The sequence below is a fragment of the Bos indicus genome, chromosome 3 (assembly GCF_029378745.1).
Source record: "Bos indicus isolate NIAB-ARS_2022 breed Sahiwal x Tharparkar chromosome 3, NIAB-ARS_B.indTharparkar_mat_pri_1.0, whole genome shotgun sequence".
Lineage (NCBI taxonomy): Eukaryota > Metazoa > Chordata > Mammalia > Artiodactyla > Bovidae > Bos > Bos indicus.
This window is the reverse complement of record NC_091762.1, coordinates 92,495,249-92,520,388: the sequence shown is the minus strand read 5'-3', so window position 1 is coordinate 92,520,388 and position 25,140 is coordinate 92,495,249. Positions and strand designations below refer to the sequence as shown.

The window sequence follows — 25,140 nt, the reverse complement described above, 5'->3', positions numbered from 1 at the left end:
CCCCTCATGCCGGGTCTCGCGCAGGCGCGCCTCCCCTGCCCAGTCTTCCCCCCCCGCCCGCCCCCGCCGGCCCCGCGGTCTCACGGCGCCAGGTCGCCCCCAGCCCCCTCCTTACTCCCTCCCACTCTGTGTCCCACCTTCCCTAGCTTTGTGCCGGGGGCGCGGAACCGCTTCCCCGCCTCAGCCGCGCGGCAGGAGGAGGGAGCCGCCACAGAGGAGCTGCCGCTGGCTGCCCCAGACAGGGGCACAGGTAGGTGGCGGCCGCGGGCTGGGCCGCTCACGGATCCCGGGGCTGCGAGTGGGGGCGGGTGTGGGGTTTGAGGGAGGGGTGGGAGAGGGGAGGGGAAGACCGAGAGGGTCGGGGCTGGGGTGTGGTTGGGTGAATGACGTGAGGGTGAGGATCTAGGGGTGTCAGAGATGGGTTTATGGGTGGAGTTGATGCTGGGCTAGGGTATGGGGCGGGTGAGAATTGAGGTTCGTTCGGGGCCTGGGTGGGAAGAGGGAGCAGGATTAGCTTGGGTGCACTTGGGGAGGGTCACGCATGGGAATTTAGACAGAAATGGAGAATTGCAGTACTGGGGAGGGGGAGAGGGAAGGGGATTTGAGGAGTGCTAGGAGTAAAGGATCTAGGATTAGAATAAGAGAGAGGGTGGGGTTTGGGGGCAGGGGAGAAAAGTTGGGGCTGTGGACTGTGAAGTTGGACATTGAGTCATGAAGGAAGGAGATTTTGAAGGTTGAGGGCAGAAGAGGAGGGAAAGATGGAGAGTTTGGAGTCCCAGGAGAGGGAATCTCAGAGAGTGGGAGGAAGGGAAGACTACGTGATAAAGGACAGAGAAAGAGTGCAGGGGGTTAGGGAGGGTGGGGGTGGAATGGTGCGGTGGGAGGAGGGAGAGCCAGGTGAAGGTGTGATTGGATCTGGGCCACCGGGAGCCACATTCAGAAGGATCATGGAAAGATTGGAAGGGCGTGAGGTTTGAGAGTTGAGGGCAGGGGAGTTGGGAGTGGGTGAAAGGAGAGGATTAGGATTTTTGGTGCAGAGATTGGATTTTGTGTGAGAAGCTCTACAGTTGGCCGGTAGAAAAACTGTCAGATGTCAGGATGTAGGAGAGATTGGCCTCTCCTAAGAGGCAAATAAGGAGCTAGGTATGGGAGAGAAGGCAGGTAGGCAAGTGCAAGTTATAAAACAAAAGAAATGAATTGAGAATTGAATAATGGTGGTGATCCAGAACAATAAACCTAAGATTGTTACTTGGTTATTGGTGGTTTGGAACTAGTTTCCGTTCATGTTTTTATGTTAGACATTTGCTTAAGAATACTGCATTTTCAAGTAAACCGAGGGTGTCTGCAGCCTTGGGATGAAGGCCATGGAGTGACAGATGTTTTCCTGGTGTGTGGATATGGGTAATTTCTGCCCTGGCAGAGGAAAGAGGGAAAGCCTCAGTGTAGCTATTGTCCTGGCTCAGTTCCCACCAACTCTTTTCTCAGATGTCCACTGTTTTTTTTTTATCTCTGCCCTCTCTCACCCCCCCTCCCCAGCTTGAGTCAGTGAATACCAGAGGGCTCAAACAGGTGGGTGAGATTAATTTTTAACATTTTTTTTTTTTATCCTTAAAGCTGATGTCATATTTTTATTCTTGAGAGACAGCATCATGCAGTGAAAAGAGCTTGAGCTTTTGGAGTGATACAGCTTTGAGATTGAATTCTGGCCCTGCCACTTACTAGTTCTGTTTCTTAAGTAAGTTACTTTAGTCTCTGAGCCCCTTTATTAAATGGCGAACCTTACGTCATAGGATTGTTGAGAACTGCATTTAATATAGTACCTAACAGTGCTTGGCAACTCAGTGGGAGCTATCACACCCACTATTATTATCATCATAGTCTTACTATGGCTTATTATTACTGAGAGATTGCTGTCTTACTTTACCTACTAAAATTAGGTGTTTTCTTCTTTTTCTTTTCAAATTGCATAACTGTAGGCTCAGCTCACAATTTTAATTGTCTCCTGTAGTCTGCTTCCCTGACTCCATCTTTCCAGTCCCCTCTACTGGATAGTCATGGTTCTTGCTTGGTGAACTGGCTTCAAGTTCTAAAAAGCCATGTTTAGTCATCACTTATTTTATCTTGCCTCTTATTCGAAGAGGCAATAGAGAACTGAATTTTTAATGTAGTAAGGCTACGTTTTATTCATTTGATGAAATGACATGTTCATGGCTCATTTGTGGTGACCAAATACTAGAACATGTACTATTGTAATAGTTTTCTATGAGATTTTATGGGTTACAAAACCACCTCTCCAGAGACAGGCTGGAAAACTATCAGAGGCTACCTTGTTATTCTGTTGCTCTAATATGAAATATAGCTAATACAGACCTTCACTGAACATTGTTATTCTTTCACATACTAATTACTTTAATTTTCCAGTTCGTGTAGGATTTTTGCCATGATACAGAACAGGCTCTGTCTCCTGATAATAGACTCTGTCCCTTATAATAAACCACTCTGTATAATAGCCAGGAACAAGCAGAGCCAAGTTACAGAAACTTTGGAATTTTCTTGCCTTTACAGTTCTTAACTTTGAAAGGCTTAAACATTAATATAATTCTTAGATCATTTTATGGTACCTCAGAAACTCTTAGGAAGCTTGCTCCTTGTTGGGAGCAAGATGCACAAATTTAGTAGTAAAAATCAAAGGTCCCTGGAATTTCCTGATCATGGTCCGTTCCTTAGGTACCATAGTTGAAGAACAGAGAGCCCTTGGCATCTCTGGACAAATGATGTAGGTTTTACTCTTCAGGAATTATTTGATTTTTTCATCATTTAGAAAGAGAACTAGCATTTCATGAGTAATTTAAGTAAAAAAGTAAAGGTAAAATATAGCCAGAACTATGTCTGTTTTGAAAATGATTCATGTGAGACTTCCCTGACAGTCCAGTGGTTAAGACTCTGCACTCCCAATGCAGGGGCGCATTGGGTTCAGTCCTTGATCAGGGAACTAAGGTCCAAAAAAGAAAAAAAAAAAAAAAAAAATCCGTGGAAGCAGAAGCTGCTGGGATTTTTGGCAGCCTGGGTTAGCATCTTCACTTTGGTCCCCGACTTCTTGTGCCCTCTGCTGGATGGAATCAGTTTTCTGATTTTCGCCGGAAGTGGTCCTCCATTCATCGGTTTGTTTTACCCTAGAATCTATGGGCGGCACTATTAGGAGTGATGGCTAGGGTTGCTACATATGAGCAGACCCTGTTTCATTGCCAGGGGTTTTATAGTGTGCTGATTCCTTGTGTTAACTTCCATAGAATTTGTCTTTCCACTTTTAAATCAGTTCATTCTTACGTGGGGCTATGCCTGGTATCTACTTCCAGGTCTACAGGTAGAGAAGGACTATGAATGTTCAAGTCCAGAGGAGAAGACCAAAGGGGATCTGCTTTGTCTCCTCATCAGAATTAAACTCTCTGAGATTGAAGGAACCACATGCTTACCCCTAGAAGAAAAGCTTAGAATAAGTAAAATTATCACCTTAGCAGAGGCACTGAATACTGGCAAGAATATGGGTTATGAGAGTTGGCACTGTGACAGGATTTTTTTTTTTCTTCTGTTTTTTAGATTCTTTTTTTCCCCCCTCCCTGGTAGTACCAGTAACAATATACTCCCATCATGCTCTTTGCTTCTACCACCTGCAAAAGGGTCTGGCAAGTTGGGGGAGGAGCCTGCAGCTGTTGCCTGGAAGAGGAGCTGGCTCCTAGCAACAGTATCAGCAGGCCCTGCAGCTCAGAGCCCTAAGTCTGTTCTTCTGAGGTCTCAGTCTTCCTCTCGTTTGGTTCAGCAAATATCTACTGAGGGCTTACTCAAGCTAGGCATTGTGTTGGCCTGAAAAAAGAGAGATGAATCCAACAAGTGCCTTGCCCTCAAAGAGCTCACAACTTTGGAAATATTAACAAGTGAACAGACAGTACACAGTGCTAAGTGCTATATACAAAGAGACAGACCTTGGTGCTCTGGAAAAACCAGAGACACGTGCACTAGTGCAGGGGCTAGGAAGTCTTCCCAGGAGAGGGATGAGGTTGAGCTAGCTGTTAGTGAGAACTAGGAATCAGCTAGGTCAGGGCAGCTGAGAAGGATGTTCCAGCCAAAGGGAGCAGGATGTGCAAAGGCCACTGGGACGAGAGAACACAGCCAACTTAACCTGGGTAGTATGGCTTGGCCAGAGAATAAAGCATAAGATGAGCAGGAAAGAATGAGCTCTTGGGCGTGGCGTGGCAGGGCCCTCTTTTCTGGTGTACTTTTACACACATAATTATCCTCTGGAGAAACATGGATCATACTGATGCCTGCAACAGGATCACTGTTTATCTTCCCAGCGTCAGCATTTTTGATCACTGACTTGATTGATTGACACTTTTAAGTGGGTGAATTCAGAGCTACATTCTAGCCCTGCATTAATGCAGACAAAGCTGGGTTGGTTCACTCTAAAAGTCAATCTGTCTTTTAGAGATAATAGCAGCTATTTGACCTGTATTATATTAAATTTTACCTAAAAATTGTAACAGTGATAATCATACTTCATTTTATTTAGCATGGCAATTTCTCAAATACTTTGAAATCTCACCATTCCTCAGGAAAGCAAATATTTATTCCAATTAGTACTTGGGCATAAAATGTCATCTACATGATTGCATAAATATCCTGCTGTTTTTGATATTTTGCCTTACCTCAGCAGTGCCAGTTAACTGAAGAAATTAAGGAATGAGAGCTAACTATTCTAGCCCTTGGATCTAGCATCTCAGCTTAATAGATTTTAGTTAGCTCTTGTGATGGAGGTCTTTGTTTGTGGATACAAAAAAAAAAAAAATGTGTTCCTTGTGTTCTGTGTAAAGTTTTGTAAAAGAGTAAACTTTAGTTCCATGACTGTCTGCTCAGGGACTACTACATGCCAAAGCACTGTGTTAGGGTGAATGAATTAAACATGATCTCTGCTCTCAAGGAGCTCAAATCAGCAGGACACGCCTAGAAATAAATTAGCAGAAATGCGAGCCAAGCGTAATAAATGTGTGGAAGGTGCCAGGGTAACAAGGAAGGGAGTTATTAGTTTCTAGCCTTTGTTCTGTGTGAAAACATATTTTAAAATACAAATAGTAAATTCTAGATGTTACTATTAATATTTATAACTTGCAAGTCAATAAAAATTGTATCATTTTGATGGACGTGTAACATTCCATGGTGTGCATGTAACATTTCTGTAATAACACCCTCGTTGGACACTGGGATTATTCTCAGTTGTTTTGCTACTGTCTGCTATGCTACCATGACTTTCCTTGCCAGTGACTGTCTTCCACTTCTATGATAACTCTCTTAGAGTGAACTTTATTTATTTATTTACTTATTTAGTTTTGGCTGTGCTGGGTCTTCATTGCTCAGTGAACTTTACTCTAGTTGTGGCGAGCCAGGGCTGCTCTCTCATTGTGGTGCTCAGGCCTCTCACTGTGGTGGCTTCTCCCTTGAGAAGCATGGACTGTAGGATAAGCGGGATCAGTAGTTGCAGTACATGGGTGAGTTGCCCTGAGGCATGTGGAATCTTCTAGACCAGGGATTGAAACCATGCCCCCTGCATCAGCAGGTGGTTTATTGACTACTGAACCAACAGGGAGACCCTAGAGTGAATTTTAGAAATGAGATTTGAGCTGGTTTTTGAAAGATGAATAGGACTTCACCAGACAGACAAGAAAGGGAAGAGCAGGAAGGGGCTTTCCAGGTCAAGGTAACAGATGCAGCCTCCAGTGCCAGGGTTCACAGGCAACTGGTAAGCTTTGATTCACCAGAGCAGCCAGAGGGCCTGCCTGGTAGGCTCATAAAGCTCTGGGCACAGCATGGTGAAGTTACATTTTACAAATGGCATTTTAATTGGGTTTTCTTCCCTTGTACCTTGCTTTTACAGTCACAACCAAGGCAATGTCGTACTACCTCAACTCAGAAAACCATCTGGACTCAGGGCCCATCTACGTGCGAGAAAATGGGCAACTGCACATGGTCAATCTGGCCTTGGATGATGTTAGGAGTAGCCTGCAGAAGCCAAGGCCTTTCAGACTGTTTCCCAAAGGCTTTTCTGTGGAGCTTTGCATGAACAGGGAAGATGACACTGCACAGAAAGAGAAGACTGATCATTTCATCTTCACATACACCCGGGAGGGAAATCTTCGGTACTCTGCCAAATCCCTCTTCAGCCTTGTCCTGGGCTTCATCTCTGACAATGTTGACCACATTGATTCCCTTATCGGCTTTCCTGAGCAGATTGCTGAAAAGCTGTTCTCTGCTGCTGAAGCCAGACAGAAATTCACAGAGCCCGGTGCAGGGCTGAGGGCTTTACAGAAGTTCACTGAGGCCTATGGAAGTCTGGTGCTTTGCTCCTTGTGTTTGCGAAACAGGTGGGTGTTCTGATTATGATAGTGAGCGTTTTGTTGGGTGTGTTGATTCTGTCAGGTTCTGGGACTTAGTGGGCTTGGGGGCTCCCCCCATCAAACAGCACTTGAGTTTAGAATTTTCAAACATGAAGTGGTAGGCCATTTTGAGAAAAATCATTGTCTTTCTCCCTTCCCTCACCCTCCCAGATAGCACTTAGCTTTATTTTGTTTTTGTTAGTGTTTTTGTTTTTTAATTTATTTATTTTGAAAACACTTTATAAGGATTAGTTGATTGCCACAGCTCTTTCATTAGATAGAAAATACTCATCTACCAACTTTTCTAGTAGGAGAAAATAGGAAAGACAAGATGTGATCTGCCAGATATCTCTTGGTATACTCTCAGGGATGTGAAGATTAGTACCCAGAATTCTCCTCTCCGTTCCAGTTTTCAGACTATTAGATATTGAACATTAGATAAAAAGCAGCTTTCGAAGAAGAGGTGACTAAAATTTCAAGTATCTTAAAGTTTAGAAATTTTCGATAAGGTCCCAACGCGAGAACCACCATCTATTTTCTAACAGAGCATGTGTTTTCTCTTATGATTGCCTTTGCTCATACACTTTTATTGACTTATTTAAATTTCTTATACCACTATCATGTAAAATAACTTTCAAGGCATCTACTAATTAAAAAGAAAACCTTGAAAAAAATTACACAGAAAAGGACTTAAACACAAACACAAAAGGGTGTAAAGTGAAACATAAGCCTTCCTTCCATCTCTCTCCTTTGCTCTTTCCCAGAGGCAACTACTGTTACCAGTTTTCTTTACATAATTCCAGAAATACTCTGTACATACCCATGCATATATAGCTCTCCTCTTCGTTATACAAATGCAACATAGTGCTCACACTATTAAGCACTTTGCTCTTTCACATATTTTCAAAATTATTTGCCAAAAATCTGTGTAGATTTTTAAAATAGCCGTATAGTATACCGTTATGTGAATTTTTGTCATTCAAAATGTGAAAGGCAGCTTACTTTTAAGATGCACAATCAATATGACCATTAAAACAAGGCTAACCAAAAGCGATCAGTGCAAAGAAATAGAGGAAACAATAGAATGGGAAAGACTAGAGATCTCTTCAAGAGAATTAGAGAAATCAAGTGAAGATTTCATGCAAAGATGAGCTCAATAAAGGACAGAAATGGTACGGACCTAACAGAAGCAGAAGATATTAAGAAGAGGTGGCAAGAATACACAGAAGAACTGTACAAAAAAGATCTTCACGACCCAGATAATCACGATGATGTGATCACTCACCTAGAGCCAGACATCCTGGAATGCGAAGTCAAGTGGGCCTTAGGAAGCATCACTACAAACAAAGCTACTGGAAGTGATGGAATCCAGTTGAGCTATTTCAAATCCTGAAAGATGATGCTGTGAAAGTGCTGCACTCAATATGTCAGCAAATTTGGAAAACTCAGCAGTGGCCACAGGACTGGAAAAGGTCAGTTTTCATTCCAGTCCCAAAGAAAGGCAATGCCAAAGAATGCTCACACTACCACACAATTGCACTCATCTCACACGCTAGTAAAGTAATGCTCAAAATTCTCCAAGCCAGGCTTCAGCAATACATGAACCATGAACTTCCAGATGTTCAAGCTGGATTTAGAAAAGGCAGAGGAACCAGAGATCAAATTGCCAACATCACTGGATCATCAAAAAAGCAAGAGAGTTCCAGAAAAACATCTATTTCTGCTTTATTAACTATGCCAAAGCCTTCAACTGTGGACCACAATAAACTGGAAAATTCTGAAAGAGATGCCAATACAAGACCAGCTGACCTGCCTCTTGAGAAATTTGTATGCAGGTCAGGAAGCAACAGTTAGAACTGGACATGGAACAACAGACTGGTTCCAAATAGGAAAAGGAGTACTTCAAGGCTGTGTATTGTCCCCCTGCTTATTTAACTTATATGCAGAGTACATCATGAGAAACGCTGGGCTGGAAGAAGCACAAGCTGGAATCAAGATTGCTGGGAGAAATATCAATAACCTCAGATATGCAGATGACACCACCCTTATGGTAGAAAGTGAAGAAGAACTAAAGAGCCTCTTGATGAAAGTGAAAGAGGAGAGTGAAAAAGTTGGCTTAAAGCTCAACACTCAGAAAACCAAGATCAAGGCATCTGGTCCCATCACTTCATGGCAATTAGATGGGGAAACAGTGTCAGACTTTATTTTTCTGGGCTCCAAAATCACTGCAGATGGTGATTGCAGCCATGAAATTAAAAGACGTTTACTCCTTGGAAGGAAAGTTATGACCAACCTAGACAGTGTATTAAAAAGCAGAGACATTGCTTTGTCCAAAGGTCCGTCTAGTCAAGGCTATGGTTTTTCCAGTGGTCATGTATGGATGTGAGAGTTGGACTGTGAAGAAAGCTGAGCACCGAAGAATTGATGCTTTTGAGCTGTGGTGTTGGAGAAGACTCTTGAGAGTCCCTTGGACTGCAAAGAGATCCAACCAGTCCATCCTAAAGGAGATCAGCCCTAAATATTCATTGGAAGGACTGATGTTGAAGCTGAGACTCCAGTACTTTGGCCACCTGATGCTGAGAAAGATTGAGGGCAGCAGGAGAAGGGGACGACAGAGAATGAGATGGTTGGATGGCATCACTGACTCAATGGACATGAGTTTTGGTGAACTCCGGGAGTTGGTGATGGACAGGGAGGCCTGGTGTGCTGCGGTTCATGGGGTCGCAAAGAGTCGGACATGACTAAGGAACTGAACTGAATGAACCAGGAGGCATATGATAAAAAGAAGGGAAAAAGTACATTTTACTCCTTCATTTTTTATTCCAAGTTATTTATGTTCATTGTGGAAAAATTAGAACAATGAAAAATAGTTATGATATAAATATTGTTTTAAAATTATTTTATAAAGGCAAATACATACTATTTGAGAAACATAAAACTGTTTAATAAAGTTTATAGTTCCATCATTCATGGTGATGGTGGTTTAGTTGCTAAGTCATGTCAGACTCTTTGCAGTCCCATGGGACTGTAGCTTGCCAGGCTCCTCTCTCTCTGGAATTTCCCAGGCAAGAATACTGGAGATCCTTCATGGTAATCATTTCAAATAATGTATCTTTGTATATTTGTGAATATACTCTATAACTTGTATTCTGCTTTTTCCTCCATTTACCATTATAGCTTAGGTAATCCTTACAATGGGGAAAATGCTTTTTATCCCATGTGATGTCTGCATACTGTTCCACTGGTCAAATTGGATGAGAATAGCACTTTCATTCACATTTAATGAGCACATAATGTAGCATTTCTGGAAAGCAACTTGGCAGTATGTAGCAAAAGCCTTAAAAATATCTGTATCATTTGTTTAAAATCATCTGTATCATTGTATCAAGAGTCTGTTCTAATTTCTAATGTGATCATCAAATATGAGAACAAATACTTTACGTAAGGGTGTTCAATGTAGTACTAGTTGTAATAATGTAAACCTGGAAGCTGAATATCCAACAAGAGGAAACTAAGTAATCGTGTAACTGTTAAGATAATATCCAAAGATCATTTAAAATGATGTGGTAAATTGTTCATTATATAACAAATGAAAAAGAATAATTAAAATTACATATATGATCCCAATTTTGTTTGTGAAAAAACAGAAAATTTTATATGCATTGCATATATAGCGGGGAAAAGAGGGAAGCCCACTGAAATGTAATTTAGATAATGGAATTGAAATTGGTTTTAATTTTCCTTATAATTTTCTAGATTTTAGTTTTTTTCCAAGGAATGTTTTCCTTATAATCAGAAAAATATAAGAAACATTTTTAACAATCTCTTGACTCATTTTATTGCAACAATTCCAAATAAGTAATCAGACAGTGCTGTCTTATCCAAATATAGGGGTAGGATTTTCAGTTGTGATTGAAAACTTGCCTTCTCCTTTTGAATCCCTGAAGGGAAGTAGGAAGAGGGCAGGAGATTTGGGTTTGCATTTGCAATTCCCAGCTGAAGCTGCAGCAACAAAGGTTTTACCAGAATTGAAAAATAAGGTAATTGGTTTAGTGCAGGCACTTGCTGTTTGGGGTTGGGTCACAAAGCTGCCTGCCAAAAGGAGAAAACTGTCTATATGTTTCAACCTGTAAAACCGTCTCTTCCCTCTGATTTTTAATCCCATTGACGGTCACAGGAGGCAAGTATGTTTTCCTTAAAATATCACCCTTTGTGACTGAAGTAATAGCTATTACCATTTAATGGGGCCTCCCAGGTGCCTCGGTGATAAAGAATGTGCCTGCCAATGCAGGAGGTGCTGGCAACTCGGGCTCGACCCAGGTAGGGAAGACCCCCTGGAGGGGGAAATGGCAACCCACTCCAGCATTATTGCTTGGGAAATCCCCTGGACAGAAAAACCTGGCAGGCTACAGTGCATAGCCTCACAGAGTCGTACATGACTTAGTACAAGCACACATACCATTTAATGAGGGCCTATAAGATGCTGTTTACTTTTGAAACTTTTTTTTTTCTAATTTTCTTAATAATCCTTAAAATAATCATCAGCTCCATTTTCTAGCTGGAGAAATTGAGACTTGCAGAGGTTAAATAACTTTCTTACAATCATACAAGTAATTCAGTTCAGTTCAGTCGCGTCCGACTCCTTGCAACCCCATGAATCGCAGCACACCAGGCCTCCCTGTCCATCACCAACTCCCGGAGTTCACTCAGACTCACGTCCATCGAGTCAGTGATGCCATCCAGCCATCTCATCCTCTGCCATCCCCTTCTCCTCCTGCCCCCAATCCCTCCCAGCATCAGAGTCTTTTCCATTGAGTCAACTCTTCGCATGAGGTGGCCAAAGTACTGGAGTTTCAGCTTTAGCATCATTCCTTCCAAAGAAATCCCAGGGCTGATCTCCTTCAGAATGGACTGGTTGGATCTCCTTGCAGTCCAAGGGACTCTCAAGAGTCTTCTCCAACACCACAGTTCAAAAGCATCAATTCTTCGGTGCTCAGCTTTCTTCACAGTCCAACTCTCACATCCATACGTGACTGGATGTGACGTATGGATGGAAAAACCATAGCCTTGACTAGACGAACCTTTGTCGGCAAAGTAATGTCTCTGCTTTTCAATATGCTATCTAGGTTGGTCATAACTTTCCTTCCAAGGAGTAAGTGTCTTTTAATTTCATGGCTGCAGTCACCATCTGCAGTGATTTTGAAGCCCCCAAAAATAAAGTCTGACATTAGCCTTGCTGAAATCCAAACTCAGGTCTGACACTAAAATGTGTTCGTTCTGTTGCTTCTCCATTATATTCTTCAGAACTTTTTGAAGGGAAAGTTGGAAGATTAATTTTCAGCAAGACCCTAGAACTTCATTTGTGTCCTGGATAAGCATCTAGTGTCTGTGGCTTTGCACGTTTCGTTTCTTCGTCTTGATTTTTGTAATGTTTGTGAATCATGTTATACATCATTGTGCCTTCCCAGAGAACCCATGTCTCACAGTTCCTAAAAATCTTTTAGTTAATTGACCAAAGGATGTGTGTTTTCCTTTCTCTAATTGCCATTAATCCCCCAAATCCCCATTAACCCACTTCAACTCTATGATTAGAAGATGGAAAACAGGAGCTTTATTTACAGTGTAATTAAAATATGTCTGAGTAAATAAGGCTCATTTGTGTACTCAGCTGAGCTTGGTCACCAGGCAGCTTAGAGGGGGTATCAATGCCCCAGGCCATCTGTACCCAGCAGTCAGGCCAGTGATGAGCTTCAATGTATCTTATTCTGATTGGAAGTAGGCAGGAAATAGATCTGTCGCCCTTCTTGTCCTTGGATTATTCAGTGCTCTTTTTGATAATTATGATCCTGGTGACAGAAGAGAAATGTGAACACTTTTAAATATAAGCCCACTGATCCTAGTGAACCATCTCACTATGAAAACTTCTAGACGTCTGTGAGGAAAATGGATGAGAAAGGCATGCTCTTGCCACAGGCGTTTCCCTTTCCCTGTTTTTTTTTTAGGCTCCTCTCCTGTTTCCTGTCACTTCTAATCCCTTTTCATTTTTTCTTGCTGACCTCATATGAAATAGATGGACAACTAGAAAGCAGGGTGGAGACCACAGCAGTGTCTTTTTAATCTCTTCCTCTCCAGAGGCCTTCTGATACTCCATGATAGCAGTCTGGCCTCGTGCCCAGTGTAATTAAAGTGTCCGTGCTCACAGGTTTGTCTTAATAACCGTCTAGTTTGGAATGAGTCCTTGTCGTAGTCATGCTGCACATAACTTTGGAATAAAGTTAGCAGGCTAACTGTGGCACCGGGGAGTGGGCAACTACCCAAACAAGTAGGGAAGATAAAACCTGATGTGACAAATAAATCTTTGATGTGGTATGTTGTTGGGCATGTACAGGTTAGAATCCAGAATTCTTGGCCTGTTCCAGTTTTCAAAGCACTAGATATTTAGCATTAAGTAAAAAGCAACCTTAAAAGAATGAGTGATTAAAATTATGAGTATCCTGAAGTTTGGAAATTCTCTGAAAAACTCCCAACACTGATCCCAAGGTCTGACTTCTAACAAAGCAGATATTTTCTCTTGTGTCTTGCCTTTGCTTGTATGTTTTTATATATTTAAAATTTAAAGTTTTTATAACCTGTGCCTACATAGTAATCAGTAAAGTCTGCTTATTACGTTGTATCTTGTCCTGATGGAATGTTGATGTATTACAAAGCCTCATTTGGTGATGTTTTAAAAGAAGGAAAAGAAAAGCTGTTGATTGCTGTCCATGCCCTACAGATACCTGGTGATTTCAGAAAAACTCGAGGAGATAAAGTCTTTCCGGGAGCTGACCTGTCTGGATCTTTCCTGTTGCAAGCTTGGAGATGAGCATGAACTTCTAGAACATCTCACCAATGAGGCCCTGTCTAGGTATTGACCTACCACCATTTGTAAATGAATTGTTTTGTTTTTTAAAGGGTGATCCAGTGGGAAGGATGTTAATTACTTCCCAGTCCTGTGTGTGTTTGCTAACTTTTTTTTCTAAAATATTTTCAGTCTCCATTTACTTGATACAAGCAATGTTGATTGGACAGGTAAGGAAAGTAAGTCAGTAGGTTCTTTTATCTAAATAAAATTTATTTCGACATGCAGTACTTGACACTACCTGGGTTGAAAAATGATTTTGCCTTGATTCATTCTAGCAAGAGATGAGAAGTTATATAATTTTTGCAATCATTATCATTTTCTATTTTAACTGTCATTGAGCTGTAAATCATTTAAAAAGTGAACTAGTAAAAGACAGCCATAGAAATTATTTTCAAGAACCATAATTTAAAGAAATCACCCAGTTCACACCCTTCATAAATAGTCCGACTGATCTCAGTCTGGCTTGCAAAGAGAAGGCCAGATGGACTCCTTTATGGTTTCATAAATACCCAGAAGGACAAAAGCACTACAAACCTGAGTCTAGTCTTTTCCCTCAGGCCTGCCTAGGAAGTGACACCGACATACTGCCCTGCAGAAAGGTATTTTTATGTGAGGTTGATAAAAGTTCCGATTTCTTGCATGTGGGACAGTGGAGCACATTAAAACACCAGTTACAGGTTAGCTGAATGGATCGCCTTATGGCTATCCAACCAGTCCATTCTGAAGGAGATCAGCCCTGGGATTTCTTTGGAAGGAATGATGCTAAAGCTGAAACTCCAGTACTTTGGCCACCTCATGCAAAGAGTTGACTCATTGGAGAAGACTCTGATGCTGGGAGGGATTGGGGGCAGGAGGAGAAGGGGACGACAGAGGATGAGATGGCTGGATGGCATCACTGACTCGATGGACGTGAGTTGGAGTGAACTCCAGGAGTTGGTGATGGGCAGGGAGGCCTGGTGTGCTGCAGTTCATGGGGTCGCAAAGAGTCGGACACGACTGAGCGACTGATCTGATCTGATCTGATCTGATGGCTATACCTTATAAATCCATTCTGAAAATTGGATTTATAAAATATTAGAATGAAAGGATTGTGCTTTATATGGAGGATTCTCATAGGAGTTCTTTAGCAGACTGTCCCAACACTTAGAATGTTTTTGACACATTTGTCAAGAATGCAGTTTTTGTGTGAAACAAGTGTATTTATCCTAATGAAGTCCCTGCTTACCTCATTCCACCATGGTGCCCTCTACCATCTGAGGCTAGTACTACATGCTTCTTTGGTCTCAACCCTCACACAGTAACTGAAACAGCATCAAAGGATCTTTAATTCTGTTAAATGCATTAAGTGTGAAATAACAAGGGTTAGAAGATACATTTTTAAATGAAATGTATGAAAATGTTCTCATAACTGGGTTTTCTCAAACGCTCTTTAAGTGATTTACTCGTGGACTTTGTTTCCTAGTGTAACTCAACTCCGCCTGAAGGATAATTGTTTATCTGATGCCGGGGTGCGGAAAATGACGGCACCAGTTCGAGTGATGAAGAGAGGCCTTGAAAATCTGTCGTTATTAGATTTATCTTGTAAGTTCTGTTAGAAGTTATAGATGATTAATATTGGAAGAATGGACTTAGAAATCAACTAGTTCTTCCCCTTTGTCTGAGAGCTGATAAAATTGAGGGGTGATTCTTAGGTGCCCTAGCAAGTTAGTGGCAGAGCAGGACTAAAGCCGGAGACGGTTATCTCCTAGCCAGATACCTTTCCTGCCATGGTTCCACTCTGTAGGGCAGTAAAAACCCTTAAGGATTCACTCATGCTGCTTATTCTCTGCAGAGAGGTCATATTCACTGTATATTCACAGCGCAGAGGACATGTGACTCATTTTTACTTATTTTTGAGTTGCTGATTGATAGTGTCTGTCAGCTAGGTCATTTTTATCAATAATTTCTTGGTAAAGATCTGGATAAATTCACAATTTTGATGCTTACTCAAGATGAACCAGATACTGACTCCAGTAGTGGAAAGATTATAAGATGAGTTATGATTTAACTGAGCATGTATTGAATATGTGGCAGGATGGTTAGTGTCAAAAGAGTAGCGAAAAAAAAAAAAAAAGAGTAGTGAAAGCAGGTGTTTGAGGTCAGGGGACACTCCTTGCTCCGCTACTGTGTGCCCTTGGGCAAGTTATTTAAACTCTCTGAGCCTTGGTTTTGGCTTCTGTAAGATGAAGACAAAAACGCCCTCCCTTCCTCCCCGGGAAGTATATTCATTTAGCAGATTTTTTTTTTGAGTGTCTGCAATGTGCCAGCACTGTGCTCATGCTCTTGAGGACCCGGTGGTAAATGCACTTCTCTCTGATATGAGAAGATTCAGTGTAAGAAAGGATTGTTTTTAAAAAATGCAGGGCTTCCCTGGTGGCTCAGTGGTAAAGAATCCACCTGCCAATGCAGGAGATACGGGTTTGTGAGATCTCAGGTACCGCTGAGCATCTAAGCCCATGTGCCGCAGTTATTGAGCCTGTGCTCTGGAGCCCAGTGGCTACAGCTACTGAGCCCGTGTACCACAGTTGCTGAAGCCTGCATGCCCCAGAACCTGTGCTCCGCAGCAAGAGAAGCCAGCGCATCGGGCAGCCAGCACACTGTGACTAGAGAGTAGCCCCACCTCGCCACAACTGGAGAAAAACCCGTGCTACCCAGCACAAAAACAAAGACCCAGCACAGCCAAAAATAAATATATTTTTTTAATGCAGGTTAATAAGACAGTGATAGTCTTTGTGTCTAAGTATTCTTGAAAATCTTATTAAAATCTTTTACTTTGGAGGTGAAGTGGCTATGAACAAAGTCTAATATACCTGTGTGTATACATGTTTAATATACATGTTTTGAATATGCTGTTTTTATGTGGTTCCAAATTAAACCCTTTGGAGTAGCTATCTGGTTCACTAATTTCTCTGCTAAACCCCAACTCCTAGAAGTTTAGAGCTATAAAAGATCTTAAGGATCATCTCGTGTGACTCTTCATAGGAAAGATAGATTCCCATATTTAATTTACTCTGAAAAGTTTGTTCTCTCAATATTTTATATTTTATCATTGTTTGGCCTTTTTTCTTGAGCTTATTATTGGCATTTTAACAATACTTATAACTGTAACAGAATACCACCTATGTTTTTGACATCTAGGTAACCCTGAGATAACAGATGCAGGAATTGGATACCTCTTTTCTTTTAGAAAACTCAACTGCTTAGATATCTCTGGGACTGGACTCAAGGTAGGATTTCTGTTCCCTTCTCTTACTTTCACAAACATACAGTTTGGTATTTTGCTTCTGCTAATCGACATTCAGAAAGGGCTGGTATCTATGATAGAGTTTATTTCCTACTGAGAACAAGTTCGGTGTTGCCCATGTGTGTGCTGACCATTGCGTTGATTGTGCTGACCATTTCTTTCTTCCCTCACTAGGACATCAAAGCTGTCAAACACAAGCTTCAGACCCACATCGGCCTCGTTCACTCCAAAGTGCCTTTGAAGGAATTTGATCACAGTAACTGCAAGACAGAGGGCTGGGCTGATCAGGTAAGGCAGATTTTTCTCTTCTACAGTTAATATGGCTTCATAAATTCCAAGTGTCTTATTCAACACTCGAATAGATGCTAATCCTCTTGGTATTCTTCGGCTGAACTGTCATCTTCAGTCAAACTTGAGACACTGATGACTTGTAACTAACCCAGTTACTTGAGAAAAGTTGTTAGATGCTAGTCCTTACATCTCATGCTCTGGTCGCTAGACTGTGCTTCATCCTTATTGGACCTAGAAGAAAATGCCTTCTTATAAGTGACTCAGAAAATAAATGAATTCTTGCTTGCTATGCAAAAAAAAAAAACAGTATGATCTAACTCCAGGAGAGATTCTCTTAGCTATGTGTGTACCAGAAAAAGAGAACAGTTACACTGATTAAAATTCAAGTCTAACTCTTTCCCATTTAGGGGGCAAATTTCTTAACTCTCCTTAGTAAGGAAATGTCTTTTTTTTTTTTAATCCTTAGTGCTCCCATTCTCTTTCTTTCTTAGGTTTAAAAATTGTATTTTATGTACAGAGAGCTATTGTTTCTGGGAAGGTAGAGGTCTTGGATGACCCATTCAGGGAAATTCACTTAGTCCAACTTATTGAAGCCGATACCCTTCGTGTACGGGTGGAAACGCTGGTGGCACGTACTGAGGCCATGTTTTCAGATCAGACCATGCTAGTTTGAGCAGACTGTGCCCTCCCATTATCAGCTTCTTCGCTGAACTTTGCTTTGATGCTGTCTTACCTTCTTGATGGTCTTCCTCAAGTTGGTAAAGTACAGACTAAAATAGGCACTCAGAAGGTAACCAAGTAGTAGAGCACCAGTAGATGCCAGCTTGCCTGTGGTTGGTGCCTGTTGCCTTCAGATACTTTAAACCAGTGTTGATTGGAGGAGGCCTGGAGGACCCACTGAGCTTTTTGTTCTGGATCCTTCCTTGGCTGCGCTCTGTAATGCATGGCGGTGGACCTATCCAGCCACCTCATGATAGCATCACTTCCTTATAGGTAAGCATGAAGGCGTGCTGGTGAGTCAGTGTTTCAGAAGTACTTCGAAGTTTGTCCAGTAAATGCATGCTGAAATCATTACATGCATCCGTTGTCAGACTAAGTTTGTAGCACTGAAAGAGTCCTGGATACATCCAGTGGACTTGGGGCAGGTATGGGATGGTCATGTACGGGCTCGGAGTGGTTTGGTTATGGTAGCAGGTGACATGGTGGAAAGAGCATAGGCTGGAGAGTCAGAGGCCTGAGTTTGGGGTCCTGGCTCAGCAACCCAGTAGGTATACAACTTAAGGCAGTTTTGGGCTCTGTTTATTCATCTCTAAAATGGAGAAACCAGGACCTCTCTTGCAAAGCTAAGGATGAAGTAAAATAACTAGCAGCTTGGACTGAAAGTAAGTTGAGGCTGCATACAGCCTCGCCCCATGCAGCCCCAGCTAGGCCCCTAGGACGTGGCAGCGGTGCTTTATCTATCTTCCATTGCTCTCTTATTGAAACTGTTACAGGCTGACTCCATTCTCCTGCCTCATTCTCAGCAGGTGACACAGAAAAATGAGGCCATCTAACAGGAGTCCCTTTACATCCCCATGTCTGTCTCAGAATTTCTCCGTTAAATCACTTGCCAAGGGTCCCCTGGCTAGTAAAGGCAGAGCTAACTCTGGAACTGATTTCTTAAACTGTGTGTTGTGCTGCTTCTATGTCTTGCAAATGTTTGTCTGTCTTTATGATTATTTCATTACATACCATAATGAGAGTGTGGAATTTAAAGCTCTTGTTACTTATGGTATATGTGAAATACTAATAATTGTTGTCTTTTCTTTATTTATGTGTAGTTTCTACTAAGCCAGATTTTTCAAAAGAATTTGTAGTAACTTATAATAAATATATTAATACATTTGTAGCAGTTTTAAAAAATGGAAACTGATCATGAAGTATCCTGAGAAAGTATGGAAATGTGGTTATTTTACACACGTACAAGAGTTTGAATTACAGTTGGTATAGTCTAAGGTGTGAAAATGGGCCTAGGAATGTGTGAAAAGTATTATGACTAAGGTTTCAAATTTTAGTAAAGTACATGCAGTTTATTTGTAGATTGGAATAGAGACTCATCATAGTCTGAAGTAAGGTTACCACAGGGGGGTTGTATTATGGAAAGAGAGGACTTGGGAACAAGGAAAGCTTGAGATTAAAAACTCGAGATTTTGTTTGGCTTCACATCTTTCCAAATACATTTTATTAGATTGTTCTGCAGTGGGAGCGTGTGACTCTGGAAGCTATGAAGCCGCAAGAAACCTTGGAGTCTCGAACAGCAGCTCAGCACTTCTGTGAGAAATTCCCTTTCCTTTGGAGTGTTTCGCCCTTAGATTATTTGGGCACTTAGTTCATCTTCACTCAGTGGGAAGATTAATTATGATCATATTGACTTAATTAGATCACCAAGATTTATACTCTGTCAACATGGCTTATAATGTAAGTTCACACTTAGCTTTGAGCACCAGCACCAGGAAAATAACTTATTAAGCGTATGTATATACGTACATATGTGTTTATATATATCCCGTCTTGTTCCAGAAAAGATTTGCAGTGATACAAAAATAGAAAACAGAACATTAAAAAGGAATTAAAGTATAGCCAAAAGTAGAAGCAACCCAAGTGTCCATCGACAGATGAATGGATAAACAAAATGTAGTATTTACATACAATGGAATATCATTTAGCCTTAAGGAGGAAGGAAATTGTAACACTTGCTATAACATGGGTGAAATTTATAGAGACATCTTGCTAAGTAAAATACACCAGTCACAGAAGACAGATGTTGGGACTTCCCTGGTGTCCAGTGGTTAAAAATCTGCGCTTCTAGTGCAGCCAGCACAATTCGATCCCTGGTCAGGGAGCTAAGATCCCACATGCTGCGTGCTGTGGCCAAAAAAAAAAAGGACAGATGTGTGAGTCTTACGACGTCCCTAGAATAGTCAAGTTCATAGTGAAAGCAAGTGGAATGATGGTTGTTGGGACTGAGGTGACGGGTGGTGGGGAGTTACCGTACCAAGTTTCAGTTTGGCCAAGCTGAAAAAGTTCTGCAGATGGATGGTGGTGATGTTTACAGAGCAATGTGGATGTACTTCATGCCACAGAACTATACACTCAAAGATGATTAGCATGCTAAATTTATGTTATGTGTATTTTACCATAATTTTTTCTGAAAGGAGTTAAAGGATAAAATTAAAGTGAAGGGAAAATAAAAGTAGAAAAATAAAAAAACATTTATTCTATACCAAAAGATAGAGAATAAAGTTGTATCATTTGCTAGAGTTTTGCTGCAAACTTGGCTGTCTTAGAAGACAGAGTCAAGTCCAGATTCTGAGTAGTAATAGCTGACATTTTTTGAGCTTTCACTGCTGTGCCAAGCATTGTCCTAAGCACCATATATTACTTCTTATATCTTCACGTCACCCTTATGAAGTAGGTTTTATATCCCTATCTGAGAAAACTGAATCTTAGACAAGTAGCTTACCCAAGGTCATTTATCCAAGAAGTGGCAGATCTGAGATTTGACTGTAAATCTGTGATCTCTCTGAGTACATACCCGCAACCTGTGCTGGTGCATATGCTGTAAATTACTTTATAAGGCACACAAAAGCGGGGAAAATGAATCCAGACTCACCCTGTTTGGGCCTCTTGTCACTTCCGTTGGATCATTTTTCTGGGCTTGGGCAGGCATTGGCAGCTGGCATAGTAAGCTCATCACCCTTCCCTCTGTCATCCTTACAGATGGGAAGCGGGCTCGAACAGAAGCCCCAGGGAAGTATCCCCTGACAGAGGCCCACATGAACTCTTCTGAGAAGCTCCAGTTCTATAAAGAGAAGGCCGCAGACTGCCATGGGCCACTGTTGAAACACGAAGCCCTGTCAAGCCAGGAGTCAAAGAAGAGCAAGAAGAGAGCTTTCGAGGAGCCAGAGAAGGAACAGAGCAGCTCTTCACAGACTTCAAAGCAGAAATATGTGTGTCTTGCTGTTGAAGACTGGGACTTGCTAAATTCGTATTGATTGGCAAATATAAGTTGACCACCTCCCCTTCCAGTGCTAATGTATGAGGAAGGGGGGCTGATAATGTTTTCCTTTTTGTTTGAATTTACCTATGGCATTAGCATAGCAAGCGATTATTTCTACTTTTGTGGTGGGGGAGGGGAATGCTATGGAAGTCTGTAATAATTTCTAATGTATATTTTCAATACATAGTAATTTTTTCAAATAAACATTTTTGCTGTTCTTAGGGTCTCCTTGTGAAATATACACTGGAGCCACAAGAAGTAACACTTTGGTTTGGGATGGAAGGCCATGGGAACTAAGGCAGCTTAGGGTCATTTGTTGCTACTCTAGTTTGGCCCAGCCAGTAGGATGTACGTATAAACGTGTATATGAATGGCAGCCACTACTGAATGCCTCCCATGTGCCATGCCCCAACCTGACAACAACAGTAAGTTGTTGAAGGTAGGCATTAACCCTAATTTAGATAGTTACGAAAACTCAGCCTCAAGTTAAATGAGTTGTGGAAGGTCCAGAGCTTGAAAGAACCCAAATTTATATTCCATCCTGTCCAGCTCTAAGGTCAATTCTATTACATTGCCTTCTTTAATAAGAGTAACCATTCATTAAAATCTCAACTATTCAGTTCAGTTCAGTCGTGTGACCCCATGAATCGCAGCACGCCAGGCCTCCCTGTCCATCACCAACTCCCGGAGTTCACTCAAACTCATGTCCATCGAGTCGGTGATGCCATCCAGCCATCTCATCCTCTGTCATCCCCTTCTCCTCCTGCCCCCAATCCCTCCCAGCATCAGAGTCTTCTCCAATGAGTCAACTCTTCTCATGAGGTGGCCAAAGTACTGGAGTTTCAGCTTTAGCATCATTCCTTCCAAAGAAATCCCAGGGCTGATCTCCTTTACAATGGACTGGTTGGATCCCCTTGCCAATCTCATTATTAAAAGTCTATTAAGTAAACCAAGAATCTTCACAGTAGTCCTAGCAAGTAAGGATTATCACCTCCATTTGACAGGTTAAGAACCTGAGACGCATGACTCCTTAAACCAGTATTTCTCAAGCTTTATTGTACATGCAAATTGCCTGGGGATCTTTTTAAACTGTAGATTTTCATTCAGTAGATCTGGAGTTAGACTTGACAGTCAACATTTCTAACAGATTCCTAGATGATGCTAAGGGCCACACCTGGAGTAACAGGGCCCTAGACCTTCACTGTCCGATACAGTGGTCTCTACTCACGTGTGACTTTTGACCACTTGAATTGCAGCTAGTCCAAGTTGAAGTGTGCTGTAAAATGCATTCTGAATATCAGAATCAGAGCCTAAAAGTATGAATGAAAAATAATCTCCATTTTTCCATGTTGATTAAATGTTAAAATGGTAAGTTTTCTAATGTGGCTACTAGAAAATTTACATGACTTGCTTTCATGATTTGCGTTGTATTTCTGTTTGACAGTGCTGCTCCAGACCATATTCCATCCATAAAAGGTGAACTTAAAGCAAGACCTACTGGCTAGTAAAAGGAAGGGAGAGAATACCTTAGGAATTAGGAACTTGGTGTAACAGACTTGACATCTGGAAATGCTCTGGAGTTTAACCAGGATTTTAATATAATTAGATCTTGGATCTGACGTGTTCTGTTTGCTATTCAGAGCAAGGCAAGGTGCTCCCTTTGTAAATGTGGCTGCCTGTTGCCTAGAGTCATATCAAAAGCTCTGATATCTGAAATTTATCCAGTGAAAAGGCAGATTCAGTGCAGATTTTTTGTTGTGGAGGTAGAGTTGAGCTTTAATGTATCACTTGGGTGAACGGTAGCACACCTTGCCAGATTCCTAGTACAAACAACTAGCCTTATGTGTCAAACTCAGCACGTATTGTTAGTCAAACGTGAGTCTAGTTTGATCACCGCCCACCATCTCCAGGCGCCTGTTGCTGTGGTGTAATGCTGTGGCACAAAGTGGCATCGATTACTCGTCAAACATCCCACCTATGCTGATCGTTTTGGAGGGCAAATCTTTCAAAGCAACATCTGATTACTTTTCTTTTATAAATACAGTGTGCTTTTGAAACTAAGATCTCATTTTCTTTAGCTTCTTTTTCCTTTGAAGTTTCTCATTTTCCCTTGCTGGTAAGTCCTTTAAACAAACATATTTTGTTTGATCCAAATAGTTCATTGTAGTCATTCAGATAGAGTTATGAAAGTCTAGGCTATGAATGACTGAAACAAATGATGAAAGTTAAGAAATCATGACTAGCATAAAATAGATGAGGTAATCTCTGCGTGTATTTTAACTTGTACGATTTGCGTTTTTAAAATTAGACTTTTTAGTTTCTAGAATTCACTTGCTGACTAATTATGAACTTTGGGCAAGTGATTCATTTCTGCTAATACTTAGCTTACTCTTTAAAACTAAGCCATCTTACCTACATAAAGCTTGCAAGAGTGAATAAATCAATGGACGGTAGCCCACCAGGCTTCTCTGTCCGTGAAATTCTTGAGGCAAGAATAGTGAAGTGGGTAGCCATTCCCTCCTTCAGGGGATCTTCCCTACCCAGGGATTGAACCCTGGTCTCCTGCGTTGCAGGTGGATTCTTTACTGTCTGAGCCACCAGGGAAGCCAGTGTTACCCAAAAACTATGGTGAGTGATTCCCTGCCCCAGAGTGTCCTAAGGATTTGTTAAAAATTCCTGTATCCCATCCAAATTTACTGAATCAGAATTTTTTAGTTTATTAGGATTACATAATAATCTGACATTAGGCCAAATTTTCTTTTCATACATTTACTCCAAAAAATGCTGAGCTATTCATTTATTCATTTGAAGAAGTATCCATTGAACTTTTAACCTGTGCCTAGTGTGGGAGATTCAGCACTGAACAAGACAAAAGACAGTATTTGCCTTAAAGGAGCTTCCACTCAAGGGAAGTGAGACAGACAGGTAAGTTAACAGGACGTAGGTCAACAGGCTAAGTTTACGTAGTGATAAAGTAGAGCTGGTAATGAGATACTAGGGGAGGGAGACGGGGAGAGTTAAGTTTTAAATTAATTTAGGGATTGCAGAAGTCCTCTCTGAGGAAGAGACATTTGAGCTGAGAAGTACGACAAGAAGGAGTTAGTCATACAAACATCTAGGTAAAAAGGTTCTGAGGAAAGGAAAGAACAAGTATGGAGCCTGAGATGGCAAATGCTTGGCACATTCTAGGGACAGAAAGAAGAGGAAGAGTGAAGGTCAGGTGGCTTGTGTACAGTGAACAAGTGGTAAAAGATGAGAGAGACAAGTGGCAGATCATCTAGGCCTTATGGTCATGGAATTTGGCTTTTACTTCAGTGTAACAGAAAGCCTCTGATTAAATCATGTCATCTGATTTATAATTTGCAGAGTGAATCCTTGCTGCTTGATGGGTCCAGTGTGTGGATCATGGGTCATGGGTGGGGGGTGGGCAGGCAAGAGTAGAGTAGGGAGGTGTAATGAGGACCATTCAGTTCAGTTCAGTTGTTCAGTCGTGTCCAACTCTTTGTGACCCCATGAATCGCAGCACGCCAGGCCTCCCTGTCCATCACCAACTCCCGGAGTTCACTCGGACTCATGTCCATCAAGTCAGTGATGCCATCCAGCCATCTCATCCTCTGTCGTCCCCTTCTCCTCCTGCCCCCAATCCCTCCCAGCATCAGAGTCTTTTCCAATGAGTCAACTCTTCACATGAGGTGGCCAAAGTACTGGAGTTTCAGCTTTAGCATCATTCCTTCCAAAGAAATCCCAGGGCTGATCTCCTTCAGAATGGACTGGTTGGATCTCCTTGCAGTCCAAGGGACTCTCAAGAGTCTTCTCCAACACCACAGTTCAAAAGCATCAATTCTTCAGCACTCAGCCTTCTTCACAGTTCAACTGTCACATCCATACATGACCACAGGAAAAACCATAGCCTTGACTAGACGGACCTTTGTTGGCAAAGTAATGTCTCTGCTTTTGAATATGCTATCTAGGTTGGTCATAACCTTCCTTCCAAGGAGTAAGCGTCTTTTAATTTCATGGCTGCAGTCACCATCTGCAGTGATTTTGGAGCCCAGAAAAATAAAGTCTGACACTGTTTTCACTGTTTCCCCATCTATTTCCCATGAAGTGATGGGACTGGATGCCATGATCTTCATTTTCTGAATTGTTGAGCTTTAAGCCAACTTTTTCACTCTCCACTTTTACTTTCATCAAGAGGCTT

The 25,140-nt window shown here is 41.6% G+C and overlaps 1 protein-coding gene across 1 annotated transcript; it reads left to right on the top strand.

Moving 5' to 3' along the window:
- The first annotated feature begins 44 nt into the window (after positions 1-44).
- On the top strand, positions 45-21,157 carry LRRC42 (leucine rich repeat containing 42). The gene is made up of 8 exons (XM_070786504.1): positions 45-250; positions 5,927-6,413; positions 13,198-13,329; positions 14,789-14,907; positions 16,504-16,592; positions 16,784-16,897; positions 19,128-19,212; positions 20,660-21,157. The coding sequence occupies exons 2-8, from the start codon at positions 5,941-5,943 to the stop codon at positions 20,932-20,934; spliced, it is 1,287 nt and encodes a 428-aa protein (XP_070642605.1). The 5' UTR covers positions 45-250; positions 5,927-5,940; the 3' UTR covers positions 20,935-21,157.
- Positions 21,158-25,140: the final 3,983 nt, after the last annotated feature.